The sequence below is a fragment of the Loxodonta africana genome, chromosome 8, assembly GCF_030014295.1.
Source record: "Loxodonta africana isolate mLoxAfr1 chromosome 8, mLoxAfr1.hap2, whole genome shotgun sequence".
In the NCBI taxonomy this organism is placed as follows: domain Eukaryota; kingdom Metazoa; phylum Chordata; class Mammalia; order Proboscidea; family Elephantidae; genus Loxodonta; species Loxodonta africana.
This window is the reverse complement of record NC_087349.1, coordinates 52940744-52965583: the sequence shown is the minus strand read 5'-3', so window position 1 is coordinate 52965583 and position 24840 is coordinate 52940744. Positions and strand designations below refer to the sequence as shown.

General features: G+C 35.1%; 1 protein-coding gene across 1 annotated transcript in view; it reads left to right on the top strand.

Annotated features, from left to right (window-relative positions):
• SEMA3E (semaphorin 3E) overlaps positions 1 to 24840 on the top strand; it is a 106650-nt gene that overhangs the window by 59419 nt on the left and 22391 nt on the right. The window contains exons 5-13 of the mRNA XM_064289933.1: positions 2189 to 2308; positions 6026 to 6168; positions 7969 to 8083; positions 8519 to 8588; positions 11763 to 11907; positions 14131 to 14353; positions 19853 to 19944; positions 21297 to 21338; positions 22363 to 22529. Of these exons, the coding sequence (XP_064146003.1) occupies positions 2189 to 2308; positions 6026 to 6168; positions 7969 to 8083; positions 8519 to 8588; positions 11763 to 11907; positions 14131 to 14353; positions 19853 to 19944; positions 21297 to 21338; positions 22363 to 22529 (1117 nt within the window). The remainder of the gene's footprint in view (positions 1 to 2188; positions 2309 to 6025; positions 6169 to 7968; positions 8084 to 8518; positions 8589 to 11762; positions 11908 to 14130; positions 14354 to 19852; positions 19945 to 21296; positions 21339 to 22362; positions 22530 to 24840) is intronic.

Sequence of the window (24840 nt, the reverse complement as noted above, 5' to 3'; positions counted from 1 at the left end):
TCAGATCCCTAACCGCTGAGTGTGTTTTGTCTCAAAGTACTCTTTCTCCAAATATGGATATAAAATTGCTAGTGAAGAGAGCAGATATAAATAAAGTTGTTCCCCCTTTATATTACCAAGGACCGTGATATGCTTAAATCAGACTTCAGATACTTTTCTCGATCAAATCATAAACTTTTAAGTCAGACATAAATCATCTATGTTTTGTGTTGTTTTGATATTTTTTCCTATTACTACACATCTCACTTAGCCTAAGTTAAATATGTGGGACAAACTCAATAAATATGTCTCTTTTTTTAACTTGTTATCTTGAAAATTTTCAAATACAAAGGAGAGTTGAAAGAAGAATAAAATGAACACCTGCCTACCATTTACTTGTATTCACCAGTTGTTGGCATTCTGCCACATTTCTCTCCCCACACACACATGCATGTACACACACACACTTTCTTTTACTGAATCCTGAAAAAAAAAAAGTTGTAGACATAATGACATTTCAGCCCCAAGTACTTTAGCACATATTCTTCAAAATTTTGATGAGTTTTTTTTTTCTTTGTTCATTTTTGTTGTTTGAAATATAGGGCTTATTTAAATATGTCATTGTTCCAACTTTTCTCCTGGAATGATTAAAGTTAAAATGATTCTGTCTACAATGGCTACAATTTCTTGTAAAATAAAAGTATTTCTTTAATATTAAATACGACTGTAGGGTCACTATGAGTTGGAATCTATTCAACGGCAGCAGGTAGTATTAGTTAACTGGAGCCCTGGTGGCACAGTGGTTAAGAGCTCAGCTGCTAACCAAAAGTTCAGCAGTTGAATCCACCAGCAGCTTGGAAACCCTATGGAGCAGATCTTCTTTGTCCTATAGGGTTGCCATGAGTTGGAATCAAGTCGACAGCAATGGGTTTGGTTTGGTTTATTAGCTAATTAAAGGAGCCCTGGTGGTGCAATGGTTAAGCCCCCTCGGCTGCTTGGTGAAACAAAAGGTTGACAGTTAGAACCCATCCGTGGGAGAAGAGACCTGGGAATCTGCTGCCCTAAAGTTTACAGCCTAGGAAACCCTATGGGGTAGTTCTACTTTGTCATATAGAGTCACTATGTGTAGGAACTGACTCGAAGACACACAACAACAAGGCAGCCCTGGTGGCACAATGGTTAAGTGCTTGGCTTCTAACCTCAAGGTTGGCAGTACCACCCCACCCAGCAGCTCCTCAGGAGAAAGACCTGATGATCTGCTCCTGTAAAGATTTAAAAAAAAAAAAAAAAACCAAACCCAGTGCCATCAAGTCGATTCTGACTCATAGTGACCCTATAGGACAGAGTAGAACTGCCCGATAGAGTTTCCAAGGAGCGCCTGGTGGATTCGAACTGCCAACCTCTTGGTTAGCAGCTGTAGCACTTACCACTATGCCACCAGGGTTTAAAACCCTATGGGTAGTTCTACTCTGTCACTTGGGGTGGCTGTGAGTCAGAATGAAATCGATGGCACCTAACAACAGCATTAGCTAATCAGACATTTCAATTTGGAAAAAAAATGTGTTACATGATTTCAAACTAGAAAAATATGCTTATTTAACCTGTCATGTATTAAATCACTTTGATCAAAGAAGAATTCATCATATTAGGGGTTAGAAGTGGGATTGGAAATATAAATGCAAATGAAACTTATGATTCTTTTTTTTTTCATTCCTGCTGAGAATGTTAAATACACATGCATACACACAAACACATACTTACATAATAATAATGTACAAAGGGGAATTCATTTGCAGGAATCCTAGGTTTTAAAATAAAAAAATTATATTCAGTTAACTCAAGATGAAACCAACTTGTTTATTTATCAAACACATCTTAGGGCTTAAAATGTGCCAGCTACTCATTTGAGTGCTTTACTCATAACAATCTTATTGAGATAAATGCTATTCCTATTCCTATTAGCAAATGAGGAAACAGAGGCACAGAGAGGTTAAGCAACTTGCCTAAGTTTACACAGCTACTAAGTGGAAAAGACAAGATTCAAACCCTGGCAGTCTAGCTTTACCATATACCTGTAACCACTATATTTTAATTTATAATATAATATGCATAGTAAACCTGGATGTTGTTAATGTAATTCTGGTTTATACATTGTCTTCAGATCCAGAAACAAGTACTGACTTATTTTGTAACTGATACTTTCATGTAGGTAATGAATTGTTTGCTGGACTCTACAGTGACTACTGGGGCAGAGACGCTGCAATCTTCCGGAGCATGGGGCGACTGACCCATATCCGTACTGAGCATGATGATGAGCGCCTGTTGAAAGGTGAGGTTGAAGAAAAAAGTATGTAAATCAAAATCTATAACTCATCAGAAATTTTGCCATTTTTAATAGTAATAATGAAATAAATATAATTTGTATATTTTACAAATTTAGGATGTTTTTTATTGGCAATATTCTTCAATAAAACTATTATATATGCTATATTATGTCTTAATGTTTTGTCTTAGTTATAAAGCCAATTTAATTTTATAATAATGATTATGAACCAGGATTTATATGAAGAACACAAAGTAAATGTATGAAAAGTGAAAAACTATCATCCAATGAGTTGTTTTATTACACTTATCAATTGGTATAATTTTTTTTTTTAATGAGTTGATTGCTTTGCTTTGCTTGTTTGAATGGAGTCACAATCCACTTTAGAAACCAATAAAACTCTAGAAAAGTCACTAGCCTTTTATTGACATAGTATTCTTTGTAAGGTTCTTATCTTTTTTTTTTTTTAATTTTAGTTTAAATATTTTCACCACACTGGCATATCTAGGGACTACAGCATTTTATGGTGACTGTTTTCATCATTTTAAGCATTCTTAAAGCTTTAAAATACATAGTCATTAAGGTTGCCTATAAATTTCACAGACCATATCAACAAAAGGCATTCATTTAAATCTACATCCCCTATGAGTCAGAATTGATTCGATGGAAACAGGTTTTTGTTTTTTTAAATAATGTAAACTCGAAAACTTAAAATTAATTTTCCACTTTAAAACTAAACTGGTGTTTCATGACCAGTTTAGACTCTAAGAGAATGTATGAATTTTAAAAAAAGTAATGAGAGATTTCCTTACTAAAATATACTGTTTATATTTATAGTGATTTTATACATAAAGGAAAGAAATTTACTGAGATTATCACTTGATGCCCCAACATGTCCCTCTTTGATGCATTTAAAGTCTGAAATGTATGTTATCAATATGATTATTATTCAAATTTATGCACCAACCACTAAGGACAAAGATGAAGATTTTTACCAACTTCTGCAGTCAGAAACTGATTGAACATATAATCAGGATGCATTGATAATTACTGGTGATTGGAATGTGAAAGTTGGAAACAAAAAAAGAGGATCAGTAGTTGGAAAATATGGCCTTGGTGATAGAAATGATGCTAGAGAGCACGTGATAGAATTTTATAAGACCAATGACTTCTTCACTGCAAATACCTTTTTCACAAACATAAACAGCAACTATACAAATGGATCTCACCAGGTGGAATACACGGGAATCAAATCAACCACATGGAAAAGCTCAGCATTGTCAGTCCGAATAAGGCCGGGGCAGACTGCAGAACAGACGATCAATTGCTCATATGTCAGTTTAAGTGAAAACTGAAGAAAATTAAAACAAGTCCACCAGAGCCAAAGTATGACCTTGAGTGCATCCCACCTGAATTTAGAGACCGTCTCAAGAATAGATTTGATATGGCGAACACTAATTACTGAAGATCAGAAGAGTTGCAGAGTGACATCAAGGACATCATACATGAAGAAAGCAAGAGATCATTAAAAAGGCAGGAAAGAAAGAAAAGACCAAAATGGATGTCAGAAGAGACTCTGAAACTTGCTCTTGAGCATCGAGTAGCTAAAGCAAGAGGAAGAAATGATGAAGTCAAAGAGCTGAACAGAAGATTTCAAAGGGCAGCTCGAGAAGAAAAAGTATTATAATGAAATGTGCAAAGGCCTGGACATAGAAAACCAAAAGGAAGAACACGCTCTGCATTTCTCAACCTGAAAGAACTGAAGAAAAAATTCAAGCCCCAAGTCACAATATTGACGGATTCTACAGGGAAAATATCAAACAACTCAGGAGGCATCAAAATAAGATGGAAGGAATACACAGAATCACTATTTCAAAAAGAATTGGTTGGCATTCAAACTTTTCGGGAGGTAGCATATGATCAGGAACAGATGGTACTGAAGGGAGAAGTTCAAGCTGCATTGAAGGCATTGGCAAAAAACAAGGCTCCAGGAATTTACTGAAAACCAATTGAGACTTTTCAACAAAGGGATGAAGTGCTGGAAGTGCTCACTCGTCTATGCCAAGAAATTTGGAAGACAGCTTCCTGGCCAACTGACTGGAACAGATCCATATTTATGCCTATTCCCAAGAAAGGTGATCCAACCAAATGTGGAAAATATCGAACAATATCATTAATATCACATGCAAGCAAAATTTTGCTGAAGATCATTCAAACATGGCTGCAGCAGTATATCAACAGGGAACTGCCAAAAATTCAGCCAGATTCAGAAGAGGACATGGAATGAGAGATATCATTGCTGATGTCAGATGGATCTTGGCTGAAAGCAGAGAATACCAGAAAGATGTTTACCTGTGTTTATTGACTATGCTAAGGCATTCGACTGTGTGGATCATAACAATTATGGATAACACTGCAAAGAATGTGAATTCCAGAACACTTAATTGTGCTCTTGAGGAACCTGTACATAGATCAAGAGGCAGTCGTCTGAACAGAACAAGGGGATACTGCATGGTTTAAAGTCAGAAAAGGTGCGTGTCAGTGTTGTATCCTTTCACCGTACCTATTTGATACGTATGCTGAGCAAGTAATCCAAGAAGCTGGATTATATGAAGAAGAACATAGCATCAGGATTGGAGGAAGGCTTATTAACAACCTGTGTTATGCAGATGACACAACCTTGCTTGCTGAAAGTGAAGAGAACGTGAAGCAATTACTGATGAAGATCAAAGACCACAGTCTTCAGTATGGATTACACATCAACATAAAGGAAACAAAAATCCTCACAACTGGATCAGTGAGCAACATCGTGATAAACGGAGAAAAGATTGAAGTTGTCAAGGATTTCATTTAAATTGGATCCATAATCAACAGCTATGGAAGCAGCAGTCAAGAAATCAAAAGACACATTGCATTGGGTAAATCTGCTACAAAAGGACCTCTTTAAAGTGTTGAAAAGCAAAGATGTCCCCTTGAAGATGAAAGTGGGCCTGACCCAAGCCATGGTGTTTTCAGTTGCCTCATATGTATGTAAAAGCGTGACCATGAATAAGGAAGACCGAAGGAGAATTGATGCCTTTGAATTATGGAGTTGGCAAAGAATATTGAATATACCATGGACTACCAAAAGAATGAACAGATCTGTCTCAGAATAAGTATGACCAGAATGCTCCTCTGATTAGGATGGCCAGACTGTGTCTCACATACTTTGCACTTGTTATCAGGTGGAATCAGTCCCTGGAGAAGGGCATCACGCTTGGTAAATTAGAGGGTCAGCAAAAAAGGAAGAATCTCAATGAGATGGATTGACATGATGGCTGCAACAGTGGGCTTAAGCATAACGACAATGGTGAGGATGGTGCAGGACTGGGCAGCATTTCATTCTGTCATACATAGGGTGGCTAAGAGTAGGAATTGACTCGACAGCCCCTAACAACAACAGCAATACATGTTCTTTAAAATTGTTTTTTCCTCTCTGACTCCTTTATTTTTTAAGTAAATTTTCCTCTAATATTTTTAAAAAGACTCTTGATTCCCAAAGGAAAAGGAGGCCTGTACATGGTTTTTAGTGTTTGGTAAAACTTTTCAAGGACAGTATTTTATTTTATCATAAAATGACAAGAGTTAAACTTAAGTACTTGGGTGATTTATAATTTGTTAGAATAACTTGTTAACACTTTCTTATAATATCTTTCACTTCTTCTATTTTTTTACTTTGTATAGAACCAAAATTTGTAGGTTCATATATGATTCCTGACAATGAAGATCGAGATGACAACAAAGTGTATTTCTTTTTTACTGAGAAGGCCTTGGAGGCAGAAAACAATGCCCATGCAATTTACACCAGAGTGGGGCGACTTTGTGTGGTAAGGATTGAACTTCTCCTTCCTTAAGCTTGCTTAGTTCAAAATTTTTGGCCACACCTTTCTTAATTTTATAGTAGGTTTTCACTTTCAAATGTTTTCTAGCATTCTATCTAAAATTAGAATTTGCTAAACTAATATCCTTCATATCTAGTGAAAGTTTTATCTTAAAAGAGCCTTACATTTTGTATGATTTCCCTTATTTTGAAGCCATATTAAGAAGAAATAGTTTGGGGAAAAAAAAGAAGAAATAGTCTGTAAGTAGGCTTTCTCTATTTGCACACTGAAATTTAAGCTCTTTTTTTTTTTTAAATGAATTTATCTATTTTTTAAATTATTATTGCTTTAGTCCGCATTCTAAATTGTTCACATGAGTATGCTTGAATGATTCAGTTGATTTATTCTGATGTCATGGAGAAAAATATATGTAGTTTGGTATTCAGATAGATTGTTGGGAACATTCAAAACCAACTGAAATATCAACATATTTTGAAAAAACACAAACAATATCCAAATATAAAAAATATATATAGTTACTATGAAATCTAGGAAGATATCTACGAGACATATATATTCATACACATTGTTCACAAGGTTGCCATTAATTGGAGCCAACTTGATGGCAACTAAGAACAACAAAAACAACATATATGTATACATAGACAACAAATCTGTCTTAGAAGAAGTACAACCAGAATGCCCCTTCGAAGCAAGGATGGCGAGACTATGTCTCACATACTTTAGACATGTTATCAGGAGGGATCAGTCCCTAAAGAAGGACATCATTGTTGATAAAGTAGAGGGTCAGCGAAAAAGAGGAAGACCTTCAACGAGATGGACTGACACAATGGCTGCAACAACGGGCTCAAGCATAGCAACGATTGTGAGGATGGTGCAGGACCAGGCAGTGTTTCATTCTCTTCACATAGGGTCACTCTGAGTCAGAACCAATTCAAAGGCACCTAACATCAACACATATATATGTAAACCCACTGCCATGGAGTTGATTCCAATTCATAGCTACCCCATGGGGTTTCCAAGGCTGTAAATCTCTGTGGAAGCAGACTGCCACACCTTTCTCCCATGGAGCCACTGGTGGTTTCAAACCACTGACCTTTCGGTTAGCAGTCCAGTGCTTTAACCATTACGCCACCAGGGCTCCTTTTGTACATATCTATACTTATATATGTATACACATGTGTATGTATATGTATGTTGTAGGTGTGTGTGTGTATTTCAAGCTTCCTAAGAAAGGAAGGGAAACCCTGGTGGTGTAGTGGTTAAGTGCTATGGCTGCGAGCCAAAGAGTTGGCAGTTCGAATCTGCGAGGCACTCCTTGGAAACTCTATGAGGCAGTTCTACTCTGTCCTGTAGGGTCACTATGAGTCAGAATCGACTCAACAGCACTGGGTTTGGTTTTGGTTTAAGAAAGGAAAAAAGTAATAAGTGCTTACCTAAAATAGGTAGATTATTTATCAATAAAAGAACTTTAAAAGTTATTATATCATGCAGCCACTACTTTATTTAGGAGACAGACTGCTATATTAAAATTGTAATATCTGAAACACATATTTAATTGGCCAGAGTAAAGGTTCACTGATAAAACAGAATGCAATAACCTCAAAAAAAAAAAAAAGTTCTACAGGCATATAATCTATGATATTATTTGAAGATTATGCTAAAGTTCCAAATTCGATTAAAAAAAAAACAACTATAATTCCTGGCATTTGCACATATAATATTACAAACACTGTTGTTGGTAAGAGTTTTTAATACACATTACCTACCTTTTGTTTTTCACAGAATGATGTGGGAGGGCAGAGAATATTGGTGAATAAGTGGACCACTTTCCTAAAAGCAAGACTGGTTTGCTCAGTTCCAGGAATGAATGGAATCGATACATATTTTGATGAATTAGGTAAATATTATTGAAAAGTAAATATTCTTCTTTGATGTGTATGCCTCTCCATAACCCTCACTGCCTTTAGCACACATGGAAGACTTGTTTTCCACTGAATCTGACCTTGTAGAATTTACAGCAAGGTTTTGTTCCTTTCAGTTTAGCCAGGCTCAAGTGGTGGGGATAGAGGGGTTACAGGAACAAAAAGGAGTCTGTCTCATTAGCTTAGAGTCAGTGCCTCTGGTTTCTTCCTTGTGGCTCAGTTCAAAGCCACCAGAGGAGACAAGTTTTTCAGCCTGTTATAATTTGGTAATGGTTATATGTTTGCATGCGAAAATTTATGTTGTAAAACCTACAATGGTTTCTAAATTATTCTATACCAATAGGGTTTCTTTATATATAAAGGCTAAAAATACCAATTAATGCAATATTTTTTTTTTTTTAACTTTTCAGAGGATATTTTTCTGCTACATACCAGAGATCAGAAGAACCCAGTGATATTTGGACTTTTTAACACTACAAGGTGAGGAATTTATACAGTCAATAAAAACAGTATGAAACAAAAGGTGATTGGCAGCCTCCCCCTCCCCTGCGTCTGTAACGTGGGAATACCGTTGACCCGTTCGTCATTCTCAGGTTCTGTACTTCAGTCAGTCGCCGGTTTCTCTTCGTTCTCCTGTGTATGCAATTGTACTTTACTTTTCAAACCCATAATCTCTATCTAGACCCTTACTCATTTTTGTTAGTAGCACTCCAGCATCGTCTTATGCTCAGTATCCTAATCTCTTCTCTCTCTACAACAGCAGGTTTTTTTTTCCTTATATAGTTTATAAGTTCTTAGTTTTATGCTATAGAATATAGGACAATGTCCTTATTCATCATATGGTATTTTCTAAGTCAGGCTTTTAAGGCTGTTGGAAACCCTGGTGGTATAGCAGTTAAGTGTTACAGCTGCTGACCAAAAGATCAGCAGTTCAAATCCACCAGGTGGTCCTTGGAGACGCTATGGGGCAGTTCTACTCTGTCCTACAGGGTCTCGATGAGTTAGAATCGACTTGACAGCAATGGGTTTGGTTTTTGGTTTTTTGTTTATCAACCGTTAGATGTCTCTGGAAGGCACAAACGGTTAATCACTCAACTCCTAGCCTAAAGGTTGGTGGTTTAAACCCACTCAGAAATGCCTCAGAAGACAGGCCTGGTGATCTGCTTCCAAAAGGTCACAGCCTTGAAAACCCAGGGGAGCAGTTCTACTCTGCACACATGCGGTCATCATGAGTCAGAATTGACTCAATGGTAACTAACAACAATGAACTTTGAAATTTTTCCTCTAAGTTCTCTCATGCTCTATTTTTCAAGAATATAATGTCTTGACAAATCCCAGTGTGTATTTTGCTAGTTTCTCTCACTATATTTTTATTCATTCACTTCTTTCTCAAAATGACCTTCTCTTCCAAGGCTGATTTATATCAGTTCACCAGTATTTGTCAATTGCCATCTCCCCTAAACGCTCCTTGATTAGTAATCACAAAGGTCTCTGCTCGCTCCTTTACTCAGGGTTTATACTGATCCCATATTTGTGATTTGCCATGTCTGTTTTAAATTTAACTCACAAGGTTAGGGATTATATTCTATTATTTTCCACTTTATATTTTTGTATTTTGTATCTGTGGAAGAGTGCTATAAAATCAATAAAAATAAATAAAATGGTATTTCACGTGTGTTCATACATGAATGAAAAAATATTATTAAAATCAGTTTTGGTTGAAAGTTTACAGATGTAAAATCATGTCTTTTATATTTATTTCCATATTTCCTAAGTATCTTTCCTAATAAGGCAGAGTGGAGTTGAAATGACTGGAATGAGAAATACAAAAGAATAGTCCTTAATTCTCTTGACAGGGAAAGAATGATATTACTCAGCTCCTCTTTTGCATTTCATTGGATTGTTATATGGTCATTTATACTGTGCTTGCTTAGGGTCTCTCCACACAGCTTTTGTTTAGCTTTTCAGCAGGTGGTTTCTTCTGTCCATTTTGGAAAAAAAAAAAATGCTATTTGAACAAGTGTCCTACTATTACAAAGAGATCTTTTTTTCTTTTCAGTAGGGAAACCTGGAAATAATTTTTCCTTTCAATTATTACTTAATGCAGATAAAAATGGTTAATGTAAATTGATAGTTATTACAGCCCACAGAGAGACCCTAATTTTTGTTTTTTACTTCATCTTCTCCATTATGCCACTGAAGCATTTATACATTGGATGATAATTCAGTGACTTTATATGATAAATACAAGTTATGGGATAATATGTCCATTTTTCTATGAATTAGTATGATCAGTTTATAAGACATTTTCCTAAATTGTAGTATAATGAATCTGCCTGAGAATCCAAAGACAAGACATGATTTCAATTTTGACTGCACAATTTATAAATAAATCTGAGAAAAAGGTTTCCCAGCTGTTACCTGACATAGAGGTTGATATTTATAAAATGGTGATCAAAGGTTTACTGCCACTTTAGTTGGAGTACTATCTGGCTTTCCCCGTATCCTAGATACTTGAAATTGCTTAAAGGTGTGTTATAAAATGTGTGAATTGAAGTCCTAAGACAGTCACGTAACTGGTGTTCTGCAGGTGTCTCAGAGCGCGGGGAATTTTGTAAGCCACTTGGCTGGAGAAATGTTAGCAGTTCATTCAGATCGTGCCAAATTAAGAAATATGGCTGGATTTAAAAACAAATTATTAAAAAATGTCATTTGCAAAATATGATTACTAACACCCCCAATAAAACATGCCAACCTACTATCTTCATTCTCTGCAAGTAAAAAATTTTTACCAAGAAAATTATTTCAGTTGCCACTAGTTGTGGAGGTGAGGAATCTTACTTTTATATAATTTAAGCCATTATCCCAAGAGTAATTTAGTTCACACTAGTAATATTTTTATTATAAAACAGTATCCAGTGAGGTAGAGGAAGGAATAAACAGCAAATTTATTAATGTCTACATGACCCCAAGCAGAAGACTGGAACACATTTTCATTAGCCTTTGAGTCGTTCTTTAGATCGTATACACTAAATAGACTTTGTAGCAACATTGACAACACCGTCAGGGTGGATTAACCAGTAAGCAAGGTACGCGTGGGCTTACGGTAAGCAAGATACCACAGGCTTGTGTTTACGTACTAATCTGTGGTGCACAGTTTCACACTGTAAACTACAGACTAGTAAGTAAGTGCAGTTAAGCCCATGCATACCTTGCTTATTGGGTAATCTGTCCTGAAGAGCATGGTGATTAAGAGAACATTGTCATTCTGAAGATGAAGCAACAAAAAATGAGACAAAACCTTAAAATGAGTCATTCATCTTGGGAATGAATCTTTTTTACATGTTAAGGCCAGATAACCTTAATAAAAATATAAAAACACAATATAGGATTTAATAATAATAAAGTGAAATGAACGGTGGCTTCTGTGATTCTGACAATGTAATAATAAGTAGGCAATTAAGAAAACGGTAAATTCCAGAGTTTTGATACTTCAAGGATTGCAACAGTGAGCATTTCTTGAATATTCCATACCTGAAAGATTATAACATTTTACCCAAAGGACTTGATTCTCATCTCTGTAGGGTTGGGGGTTTGACTAGGTGAAGTCCTGGTCAGTTCCAAGATAGTAATTCTCTCTTTTGTATTTTTCAGTAACATATTTAGAGGGCATGCTATATGTGTCTATCATATGTCCAGTATCCGGGCAGCCTTTAATGGACCATATGCACATAAGGAAGGACCTGAGTACCACTGGTCACTCTATGAAGGAAAAGTCCCTTACCCAAGGCCTGGTTCTGTAAGTTCAGGAATTTTAAAAAGTATTCTTATTTTTAAAGTCTCTTTGTGTAATATTTTGCTCACTGTTTCACATGCTTTACAGAACTTTGCAGTTAAAGAATTAAGGAATTCTACACCTAAAAGTTTTGGGTACACCTAAAAGTGTGCTTGATTTCTGGCACGGTAAAGAAATATCACTTCTCATATCAAGTTGTTTAATGAACAGAATATAACCTATAATGGATATATCTTAGCATCATTATAAAGTATATATTAAAATTGGTATTGCAGCTGTCTAAGTAGTTCCAACTAAAATTTTATTTTTGAGGGTATTGATGAACATGGAAACAGCCAATAAAAAGAAGATCATATTCTTCCAAGCCTCTTCAAAAGAATTAAGCAAGGGAAAGTTACCAAATTTTTATATTCTAATATTTGGGTCAGTCTTTAAGTTTCCAAGGCCTAATTTTCTCATTACTTCTTACTCAGCAGATCTAAAAGAAGCTTTTTCTCTGCCCTCTCAGAATACTAGCACCTTATTTAACATCTTTGCTGGCCTCTTTAGAAGTAAAGTGCCAGTACAGAAGTGTTACAGAAAGTTCCACTGCTCGCTTCTGAACTGATGCTACTGAGATTCTCTCTAGCCATTCAAGCTTTTGTGCTATTAAAAAAAAATACTTGGCATAAAAGGCTAAAAATGGTTATTATTATTATTATTTTGTATCATGTATCCTGTGGGTAACTGCGTTAGAAAAATGTAGGATCATTGCATGTGCTATGTGGGCCATGGGGAGCAAACATTTAACTTGTCATGCAAGCCAACATCTACACTTTTATGAGCAGCTGGTGAAATCCCATCACTAGGTTGATTCCACAATTACTTGGAAGTCAAGTAGAACTTGTTTGTGCAGAGCCAAACCCAAAGTGTAAACAAACCTTACCTCGATTAACAGGTATAAGGCTTTACCATTTCAGTCACTCTCTCTCACTAGCTTAAAATTATTACTTCCAGTAGGACATAAAGTATATTTTATTTCACTCTATTGATTGAAATTGCAATTTCAATGGAGAAAGCCCACTCCCATGGCTTTGCTGGAAATGCTTCTTGAAACCGCATGGTCTTAAAGGAGATGTGGAGGAAGTGACTAGTCACTGAACCGCTTCCAGGCTGGTTCAAAATGTTTCCAATTATGTATCATGAAAGTACACTCCAGTGAAAAATTCATGCCAAATTAAGAAACACGGCCTGATATTAAAAAAAAAAAAAAACATTAAAAAATGCCCTCTTCAGAATCTGATTACTAAACTACTGTATTTATACTCCGAAGTGGACATTTTTTATCAAGATAAATGATTGCGATTCCTGGTAGTTCTGGAGGAAAATATGCTGAATGAGGGAGCACTTACTAACAAGCATGAGCAACACAGGCAAAGGTGTTCCAAGAAGTAGCTTAAGGTGCTGCTGAATGTCTCATTTTAGAGTCAGCGATTTAAGAATTGAGATAGATTATAGCACATATAGCTGTTTTTTTTTTGTTTTATGGTGTCTAACCAAAACCAAAAAACCAAACCCTTTGCCGTCAAGTCAATTCCTACTCATAGCGACCCTATCGTTAAATCCATACAAAAATAATACAGATTATAGTAGTAGAACACAGAGGGATTTTTTTTCTCAGTAATTAATAAAGGTGAAAATTGAATAGGTTTCTATCTTATAGAACTAAAATTCTATGATCCGTAAGCCAATTGGAACTATCACCTGTCATGTTTTTGTAGTCTCAGTAGTGGGAAAGCTATTTCGTGTAGTTGTAATCCTTATTTTGGGAGTAAGATTTAGCACAACAAAGAGATTCTTTGTTTTGATGTAAGCAATGTATTGTTCACGTCAAAAGTAATTTACAAGTTGAAAAAACAAATTACAGAAAAGAGGGAAAATAACATGAATATGATATACGTTACTGGCACCTCCGAAGTCTTCTGGTATTAAATATACTTCATTTTTCTAGGATTTCACTACTTTCCACATATATTTCTGGTGCTGTATGTGTGACATAATTTAGTGTCTCATTGCAATTTTTAATGTACCTTCCATTTCTGTAGTGAAGAATATATAGTTACTAAATATTTCTAAAGGCAATATTAATTGAACATATTCAATGTTCCTTATCCTTTCCATAACTGAGTACCAATTTGCTATTTAGGTTTAAGGCAAAAAGATTTATCTGATCCATTGTATTTCCAGTGTGCCAGCAAAGTGAATGGAGGGAGGTACGGATCCACCAAAGACTATCCTGATGATGCCATCCGATTTGCAAGAAGTCATCCACTAATGTACCAGACCATAAAACCTGCCCATAAAAAACCTATATTGGTAAAAACAGATGGAAAATATAACCTGAAACAAATAGCAGTGGATCGGGTGGAAGCTGAAGATGGCCAATATGATGTCTTGTTTATTGGGACAGGTAAAGAAATTAGTAAATACTCAGACAGTTAAATTTGACCCTTAAAATCCTAGCCTTAGTAGTCTTTTTTAAAGCACCTATCAATAGGTCTCCTGTTGATCTATTAGCCCATTGGTACAAAGTGAGAAAATTAAGGGAGAGTTCTGTCTGTGAGTTATAATTACAGTTACCACTTTCATTCTCAAAAGTGTCCCAGTGTGGACAATTAATTATGTGGTCACACTAGTTTCAGATCTGAGAAATATTACAACAATGGAGAATAAGATTTGGGGTTGCTAAAGCATACTATTCTAGTTGCAAATTAATAACTTGGGTTTTATCTTTGCTTTTTTGTCTGATATAATAATTGTGGGATATTTATTATGTGTGCTTGGTTTTCAAAATGGATAATTTTTGTTCCTTTTAGTTTACAACACAGTTAACACATTTGAATAGATGAATAGGCAAATGAACGAATAATTGGTGTTGATGAACAATGTTGGTTCCAGATAGTACTTCTCATAGCAGGGAAACTGTTTCTCCTTTCAGTCTCCCAGCGCTGTTGCAGCCTTTGGCTGTTCAGTGAGGTTTCAGGTTTTTTACAAACTACTTGGAACACCAACGTTGCCTACCTAAATCTATAATCACAGCAATGCCTATCAGGCCCCATCAGAATCAATCGTTTGTGTCAAACACAGCAAATGAATAAGGAAGACTGAAGAATTGATGCATTTGAATTATGGCGTTGGTGAAGAATATTGAGTATACCATGGACTGACAGAAGAATGAACAAATGTGTCTTGGAAGAAGTACAACCAGAATGCTCCCAAGAAGCAAGGATACTGAGACTTTGTCTCAAATTATTTGGACATGTTATCAGGAGGGACCAGTCCCTAGAGAAGGGCATCATGCTTGGTAAAGTAGACGGTTAGCAGAAAAGAGGGAGACCCTCAAAGAGATGGATTGAGACAGTGGCTGCAAAAATGGGCTCAAATATAGCAATGATTGTGAGGATGGCACACGACTGGGCAGTGTTTTCTTCTGCTGTATGTAGAGTCGCTGTGAGTCAGAACTGACTCAGTGGCACCTAACAACAACAACAGCACCACAAGATGTGACCCAGAATTTTTCAAGTTAGCTATTATAATTTCCACAAAACCACTGATTATTGAGAACAATCTCAAAAGGAGAAATAGTTTAAAGAAGCCTTGAACTGCTAGGCAAGAAATTACTCTGAGATAGGACCAATTTCCAGTCTCATTTAGCAGCCATCTATTTATTCTTGAGCTTAAATGTGATGTGAAAACAACTAAATATGTGCTTGTAAGGTTTATATGAATTATTAATTATTAATAAAAATAGTCAAAGAATCCTTTTAGAAATACTTTTTTGTCAGATTGACCAAAGCTATTTGAGAGAAATCCAGATACATCAGGTATATACTTGTGGTGTCGTATATGCCATATTTAACTCAAAGACAGCATATTGAATGACAGTTTTTCAGAACAAAATAATAAGAATTTTCTCTGTATTCTGACCTTAACCCAACCACTAAGCAGAAAGACTATTATTACAAATGTGTCTACTGCATTCGCCACCCATTGGCTTTTAATCTTATCTGATAGCTTCATTTGCTATAAAATAAATGGAAAGAGGTTTCCAAATCTGTACTATATTAACCAAAAACGTTATTAGACTATCTCTAATTAATTTTGCCAGGATTACCTCACAATGCAGTAGATTATATAGGTAAAGATGTACACCAAAGCTGGAATATCCTGCATTAACTAAACAAAGTGTAATGGATATGTTAAAAGCGACATTTCTCAAATAAATTTATAATTTTAATTTAATGCCATACATTATATGCACCCTGTGGAAGAGAACTCGGAGTCTTTTAGCATTCAGAATAATATGTAGCAAATTCTGTGAGGTACTTTAAAATTCTATCATCATTTAAAAGGCCATTAAAATGATCATTCGTTTCTTTTTTTCTTATGCAGGATAGAATTTATTATTGTTAGTTGCCATCAAGTTGATTCCAACTCATGGCAAGAATTTGCTGTTGTTGTTGTTGTCGTTAGGTGCCGTCGAGTTGGTTCCGACTCATAGGGACCCTATGCACAACAGAACGAAACACTGCCCAGTCCTGCGCCATCCTCACAATCGTTGTTATGCTTTAGCCCACTACCGCAGCCACTGTGTCAATCCACCTCGTTGAGGGTCTTCCTCTTTTCCGCTGACCCTGTACTCTGCCAAGCATGATGTCCTTCTCCAGGGACTCCTCCCTCCTGACAACATGTTCAAACCTCTTCACTTTCAGCAAGCAAGGCTGTGTCATCTGCATAACTCAGGTTGTTAATGAGTCTTCCTCCAATCCTGATGCCCCGTTCTTCATATAGTCCAGTTTCTCAGATTATTTGTTCAGCATACAGATTGAATAGGTATGGTGAAAGAATACAACCCGGACGCACACCTTTCCTGACTTTAAACCAATCAGCATCCCCTTGTTCTGTCTGAACAACTGCCTCTTTATCTATGTAAAGGCTCCTCATGAGCACAATTAAGTGTTCTGGAATTCCCATTCTTCGCAGTGTTATCCATAGTTTGTTATGATCCACACAGTCGAATGCCTTTGCATAGTCAATAAAACACAGGTAAACATCGTTCTGGTATTCTCTGCTTTCAGCCAGGATCCATCTGACATCAGCAATGTTATCCCTGGTTCCACATCCTCTTCTGAAACCAGCCTGAATTTTTGGCAGTTCCCTGTTGATACACTGCTGCAGCCATTTTTGAATGATCTTCAACAAAATTTTGCTTGCGTGTGATATTAACGATATTGTTCTATAATTTCCACATTCGGTTGGATCACCTTTCTTGGGAATAGGCATAAATATGGATCTCTTCCAGTCAGTTGGCCAGGAAGCCGTCTTCCATATTTCTTGGCACAGACGAGTGAGCACCTCCAGCGCTGCATCTGTTTGTTGAAACATCTCAATGGATATTCCATCAGTTCCTGGAGCCTTGTTTTTCACCAATGCCTTCAGAGCAGCTTGGACTTCTTCCTTCATTACCATCGGTTCCTGATCATATGCCACCTCTTGAAATGGTTGAATATCGACTAATTCTTTTTGGTATAATGACTCTGTGTATTCCTTCCATCTTCTTTTGATGCTTCCTGCATTATTTAATATTTTCCCCATGGAATCCTTCACTATTGCAACTCGAGGCTTGAATTTTTTCTTCAGTTCTTTCAGCTTGAGAAATGCCTAGCATGTTCTTCCCTTTTGATTTTCCATCGCCAGCTCTTTGCACATGTCATTATAATACTTTACTTTGTCTTCTTGAGAGGGCCTTTGAAATCTTCTGTTCAGTTCTTTTACTTCATTAATTCTTCCTTTTGCTTTAGCTGCTCGATGCTCAAGAGCTAGCTTCAGAGTCTCCTCTGACATCCATCTTGGTCTTTTCTTTCTTTCCTGTCTTTTTAGTTACCCCTTGCTTTCTTCATGGATGATGTCCTTGATGTCATTCCACAACTCGTCTGGTCTGCGGTTACTAGTGTTCAATGCATCAAATCTATTCTTGAGATGGTCTCTAAATTCAGGTGGGATATACTCAAGGAATTTGCTGTAGCAGCTGCTATTGAGAAGAGTGAGCATTCTACCCTACATACCTTGATTCATAAACATATAATTCTCAGGATTCTTTGACATATGCCCAGAACATGAATAAAGATGTAATATTAATATTGGCTCTTGGACTTCTCCAATAATACATTTAAAAAAAATGAAGATTTAAATAAGAAAACATCCATATGATTTCCAGAAATTGATTTACGTATAGTAGAGGCTATGTTTTACTCACTTTTCTTAGGAGGTTAAAGTTAATGATGTGCTCTGCATTGATGCATTTACCAAAGCGTCAGATTTCTTTAACAAACTTAAGGTTAACTTGCCCATGAGCTCACTGATTTCCATCAGAGTTAAAAAAATTACATAAGTAAGAGTAATCGTTGATAAAATTAATCATGGAAGAAAGTATGTTGTTTTAAAATACCCTGAAAAGTAGAAGTCATAAATAATAGTCAAAGAATCCTTTTGGAAATACTTTCTTGTCAGAATGGCCAAAGCTATTTGAGAGAAATCCAGATACATCAGGTATATACTTGTGGTGTCATATAAGCCATATTTAACTCAAAGATAGCATATTGAATGACAGTTTTGCAGAACAAAAAATATGTTTGATGACTAGGTGATGAAGACAATGTTGGAGACTGCCACAAATGATAGCTGTTTCTCCCAGTAGTTGCCAGACACATGCTTAATACATGTAGTCCTTACAGCAAAATGGTTGGTTGCAAATTAACAATCTGAATTTTACCTTTGCTTATTGCCTGATATAATTGTGGGGTATTTATTATTTTGCTTGGTTTTCAAAAAGGATGATAATTTTTGTTTTTTTAGTATACAGAATAGGTAATTGTTTTTAATTTAATTTTAGTCAGTTTTATTAACCCAACCACAATTTTTGAACAAACTGTTCAAATACCATAGACATTCTTGGATAAGCACTTCCAAACTCATTAAAGTTATATTTTCTGAGCTATTATTCCTAGCACTATATTAAATTATTCTTAGAGGCAAATTAAAGTTTTACTGAATTTTTCATTGGATGGAAGATTAGAATATCAAGTGATAATAAAAATAAGATAGAATTTGAAAATGTCAATATAAACTTATAAAACTGTTAATAATTATGGAGCTAAATGATAGGTACAGGAGAATTCATTATACTGTTCTCTCCATAGTATAGTGTATGCTTGAAAATTTCCTTAATAAAAGGTATATATGTATTTGAAGATTTCTACAGGGTGCTAATTTGAAAGGTTCAGTAAAATTAAATGTATAGCTTCTTAAGAGGAAAGCAGCTTTAGGTAAGAAATTTTCTTACGTCATACATGACAAAAGGAGCTAGAATAATCTAGCATTTGTCTTATATTTTGTTAATAAGGTTTTTTTTTTAATACTAATACTTTAATTTTTGGACCAAATATTTGACAAAATGTTATTGGGCCTCATTTTTTGGTCAGGCATACAAATTATTCTTTCTTTAAATTTTGCTGTTTGATGATATATGAATATATAAGTGGCCATAGGTTTTAATCAACTAATTATTATTTTTAATTGACAGTGAGTAAAATGCTTTATGCATTTAAATTCATAGTTTGTTCTTGGTTTTTAGGAGCCCTGGTGGCTCAGTGGTTAAGAGCTTGGCTGCTAATTGAAATGTCAGCAGTTCGAACCCACCAGCCACTCCACTAGAGAAAGATGTGGCAGTCTGCTTCCAAAAAGATTTACAGCCTTAGAAACACTGTGGTACAGTTCTACTCTGTCCTGTAGGGTTGCTATGAATCCAAATCGAATCGACAGCAAACAGAACGGGTACTTGTTTTTTAATTATTCGAAAATCAGATTGTAACATAGCTTCTAGTTGACCTCTTCTTTTACTTTCTTACAGACAATGGAATTGTGCTGAAAGTAATCACAATTTACAACCAAGAAACAGAATCAATGGAAGAAGTAATTTTAGAAGAACTTCAGATATTCAAGGTATTTTTAGTAAAAATTAAGCCAAAATATATGATTCACAGAAAGCTACAGGTGAAATGTAAACTATTAAGACATTATTATGTCATTTTTTTTTCTAACTTGTGTATTCTGAATTTAGAGGGAATTGAAGTGAGGAATGATTTAAAGTCCTAATGCATTTCTTTTAATTATCATAGACTATTCAAATGAAGAAGACAGTATTTACCTAGCATGAAAAGAATATCAACATATGATCTGTGATTATAAAGAAATAACACTTACGCCACATATAAAATCTGGAATCATTATTTTAAAGTTGCGTCCTGTGCACGCGTATTATCAGTGCAGGCAATTTTTAAAAATCATGTTATTTTCATATTGTGGACATTGTGGTGGGATAAGTATATTGTTTTTTATAACATCATTTCAATTACATAGAGAATTTACTAGAAATGAAAGAAATAGAGAATGATAATGGAACGATTAGACATGAAAAAACAATAATATATATATAAAATAATGCTGCTATAAAAAAATTAGCATAGAATGCTTACGAAATTACCTCGAGGGGGAAGGTCATGGAAGGTACGTGTTATTTGTGGAAAAATACGGTATATATAAAACAACGACATAGAGGATCGGTATTTTCTCTTACAAGAAACACCCCTTCAAAGGGTAACCATCCATAGAGTGATTCTACCTGCCTAGTATATCTCCACTTGCAGAACTGATTTGAGTTTATTGTGCTCCTTAGAGACACTGTAGTCTTAATGAACATCCTTAGCATTACCTTTAGGTTCTCCAAGCCAATCTATAGATTCTCCTTCTCCTGGAGCAATTTTAAGACAGATTATTCATTTTGTTCAAAGCATCCCGGGTTCATAGTGATTGACCACAAACACTCCAACAGAAAGGTATTTTGTTTAGGCTTGTGTTAAAATGATTAAAGACCACATAGATTATTAGCAATATAAACTTTTCAAGGATGTAACTATTTTACTTAAAATGCTACACTTTATAGGAAAGAACACTGTGACTTTATTATTTTATTTGAAAGTACTTGAGTTTTCAAAGTAATCATCAAATGCAAATACAAAAATTGCCTTCCAGAGTCGAATGGGAAGCTGGTCAGATTACCCACTGCTTTTCTCATCTACATAGCTGTTCTGCTCCATTAATAAAATAAAAAAGTAGCTATAATTTAATTTTATCTTATTTGCATATTGATTTATTAAAATTAAAGTTCTGGACTGCTTGGCACAGAGCCACCCACATTACACTAATATGATTGCAGGTGACTTATAACCATGTTTAAGTAGATGTCCCTACAGTTCCTTTGTTAAAAAGGAAAATCTTTTTTTTTTTTTTTTCAGGATCCGGTACCTATTATTTCTATGGAGATTTCTTCAAAGAGAGTAAGTTTTATGTGTATGTACAGTCTATACCTGAGTTACAGTCAAAGAATATGATAAAATTAATATATGTGCTTATATATGGACAGTTATAGTTTTATTGTGACAAAAATAAATAGTAATATGCATTTTATGGATTTCTTCTTGTCCTAGTTTTGGAAAGGAAGACACGAGTAGTTTACTTCTAAGTCACGATGGGACTTTATTCCCTAGCTACTTTTAGCTTGTTTTTGAACAAATAATGATAATAATGGTAATCCAAGAAGGTCCATTGAAACACAAGTCTCTCTTCTACTTTACTGTAAATGGTTTCTAGTGTAAAATTCTATACAAGCAGTCATTATATGTATGGCTTATGTTTATTTATAAATAACCTTTTTGTTCAGGGAAGTGGGAACACACTATATAAATTATTCTGCAACTTGTCCTTTTCACTGAATAATATAGCTTACAGTCCATTCCACATCGTTTTTTTTTTTGTTGTTGTTAGTTGTCATCGAGTTGATTCCTACTTATGGCGACCCCATGTACTCAGAGTAGAACTGCCTCATAGGGTTTTCCAGGCTGTGATCTTTTGGAAGCCAGGTCTTACTTCTAAGGTGCCTTGGGGTGGTTTTGAACTGTTAGTAGTTCAGTGCTTAACCCTTGCTCTACCCAAGGATCCCTGTGTATGTTGCATATCAGCATTTAAAAGACTATTGACTTATTCAGTCTCTTACTGGACATTCCTGAAGATCTTTAAAGGAAGACACACAGTGTAAGATGCTGAAAGAGACTTCTGCTTAGATAATGTGTAAAGAATAGACAACCTCTTGAGCTCTTGTCAAACTCAATATGGCCATTTTGGTACTCCTACATTTAAGTTCATAAAAGTGTTTAAATCTCAGAAAAATGAAAGTGTCAATAGTCTATCATCTACGCTAAGCAACTGCTGCAATTTAAATGAATATTCACTGTGGTGAATATAAACAAATCAATGAAGATTCTGCCCATTTATGATAGTGGTCTCTCTCTTTGGTTTCTATAGCAACAGCTGTATGTTGGATCTGATTCTGCCGTGGCCCAAGTCAGATTTCATCAGTGTGACATGTATGGAAGTGCTTGTGCTGACTGCTGCCTGGCTCGAGACCCGTACTGTGCCTGGGATGGCATATCCTGTTCCCGGTATTACCCAACGGGCACGCATGCGAAAAGGTGAGAGAGTACTTGACAGAATATTTCCATTATGCAGGAAAGCCCTATTTTTTTTTCCTTTTGCACCCAGTCCAGGAAAATAACCAAGTTAATTTTATTTCAATAAAGCATCAGAGTCATATTTTGCTTATAAAAACAAAAACCAAACTTGTTACCATCAAGTCGATTCTGACTCATAGCAACCCTGTAGTATAATGTTTTTCCACAAGTTCTTTCAATTAGTGATAAAGTCTGTTAGAAAATTAGTGAATTCCAAAAGAAAAAATCAATTTAATGTATTTTACCTAATGAAAATTTGATTTACTGCACTCTTAACTTTTCTGTCAATTAACTTGTAACCCTGCAAATGTATTATTAAATTCACTAAAGTAGCATGTAAGTATACCTGAGACTTTAAGTATTTTTATTTAGGAAAAAATAGCAAAAACTACTTAGAAACTTTTAGTAATCATATTTTTATTATTCTAGTCAAAAGGGCAAAATCCATTTAATTCTTTTAAATATTACAGAGAAAAATGACCAAGAAAAACTGTATAGGTCTAAAGATTATAAAATAGGTGGTAAGGAACAAGTATGGAAGATACTAACCACCTTGGGATTTTTTTTTTTAATGGCTAATTTAAAGAGTTTTCTTTTTTATTCACCCATCTCAACCCAACAATGTGATGTCATATTTTGTCCTAGAAAGAGGAGGAATAGGGCAATTTTTACTATTCTCAATTATTTAAATAATCAATTACCAGCAGACATTCATAAACAGGATGTGAATCCTTTCTTTTTTTTTTCTTTTCCTTTCCTTCCGAACTAGTTCCTGTCTTCCTATAACTGTACAAGGTTGTTGCAAACTAAGTCATTGATAATTTCATTCAGAACAATATGAATCTATAATTTTTTGGACCTGGATAGGAATAAAAGTGAGTAATTTTTTTTTTTTAAAGGTAATACAAAACAAAATAACCCTTTTGGGTAGACAGCAGATATATACTAGTCACAAGTGGGGTAGATAACGATTCAGATAAACAATTTTAAAGGAACCTACAAGAATTTTTTTTTTTTAATTGGAGGAAAAAAAAAACATTCAGTTGACATTCAAGGAACTTGTTTCTCAGTTCTTTCCATAGCAGACAATAACCATCTATGAAGTATCGTTCTGAGAAAGAGTACAGTCCTTTAGTATCAGATGATTCAATTATATCACTTTCTATGGGAAAATGAACAAAATTGTACTGAATTTTTGATAGAACAGTGTAGTTACAGGGATGTGGAGAGTATGTATGAAGCCAACCACTGTCTTCTAATAGTGGACTTTTTGATAATCCACTGGCCAGTCTGTTCATTAATGATGGGTATTTAAAGATGTGACTAAGTATATACTTTGTGTGTATGTGTGTATAGAAATGGTTATGCATGGATACCCCCATGAGGATACACCAGGAACAAATATTATCAGCAAAGAAATCTAATTTTAAGTACTTTACTTTCATAATGTAGCCTTCCATTGAACTACAACTGATACAAAGTTCAAACCCTGAAAACTTGATATTTACCTGAAAATAAGTTCACTAATTATTATATGCAGAGACTGGAGCTGAACATGCAATTGGGCTTTTATTTTTCCACCCAGGTTTGGACCAGCTGTTCCCCTTCAGAAACTTTTGCTGCAAGACATGAAATGAGTTTAGATAAACGTAAAATGTGGAAATGGCAAGCCACCACACATGAGGGATTCAAAGACTTAAAAAGAAAATAAATAAATAAACTCTAACATACATCCTGCATTTGCCCCTTGTCCTGTCTCCCAGCTGGTCTTCATTTATTTCATTTTGAAAGTGAATATTTTAACTCCTAGGCAAATGCATGACCTGTATAATTAATGAAATGTGTGATTTAATTCAACACAAATGAAAGACACTTAAAAGACCTCCAAAGTCCAATGTCTACAATCCAGAGGGGTCATTGCCATTTGTTAGAGAAGGTAAATCCCAAGATCCTTAGAACAGCAGATCTTGAGAGAAAGAAGGCATTTAAAGACTAAGATATTTCTCCATTCAAGTCTTACGAAGTTGTACATAGTTTAGAGGGATATATAAGGCAGAAATATTTTTACTCCTTATAGAACTAGCATTTATTTTCTTCTACTAATAAGGTGACCAAAACCAATATAAAGCAAAAAATGTAGAACTACACACATTTTTCCTACCAAAAAGCAATTTGTATTAATTTATTTTTCTTACTATTTCACTTTGGGCTACTTTAATTCTTTTTAGATTTGAATTTAAACCACTTCAGTGTACTTGTTTTTGTATACGTT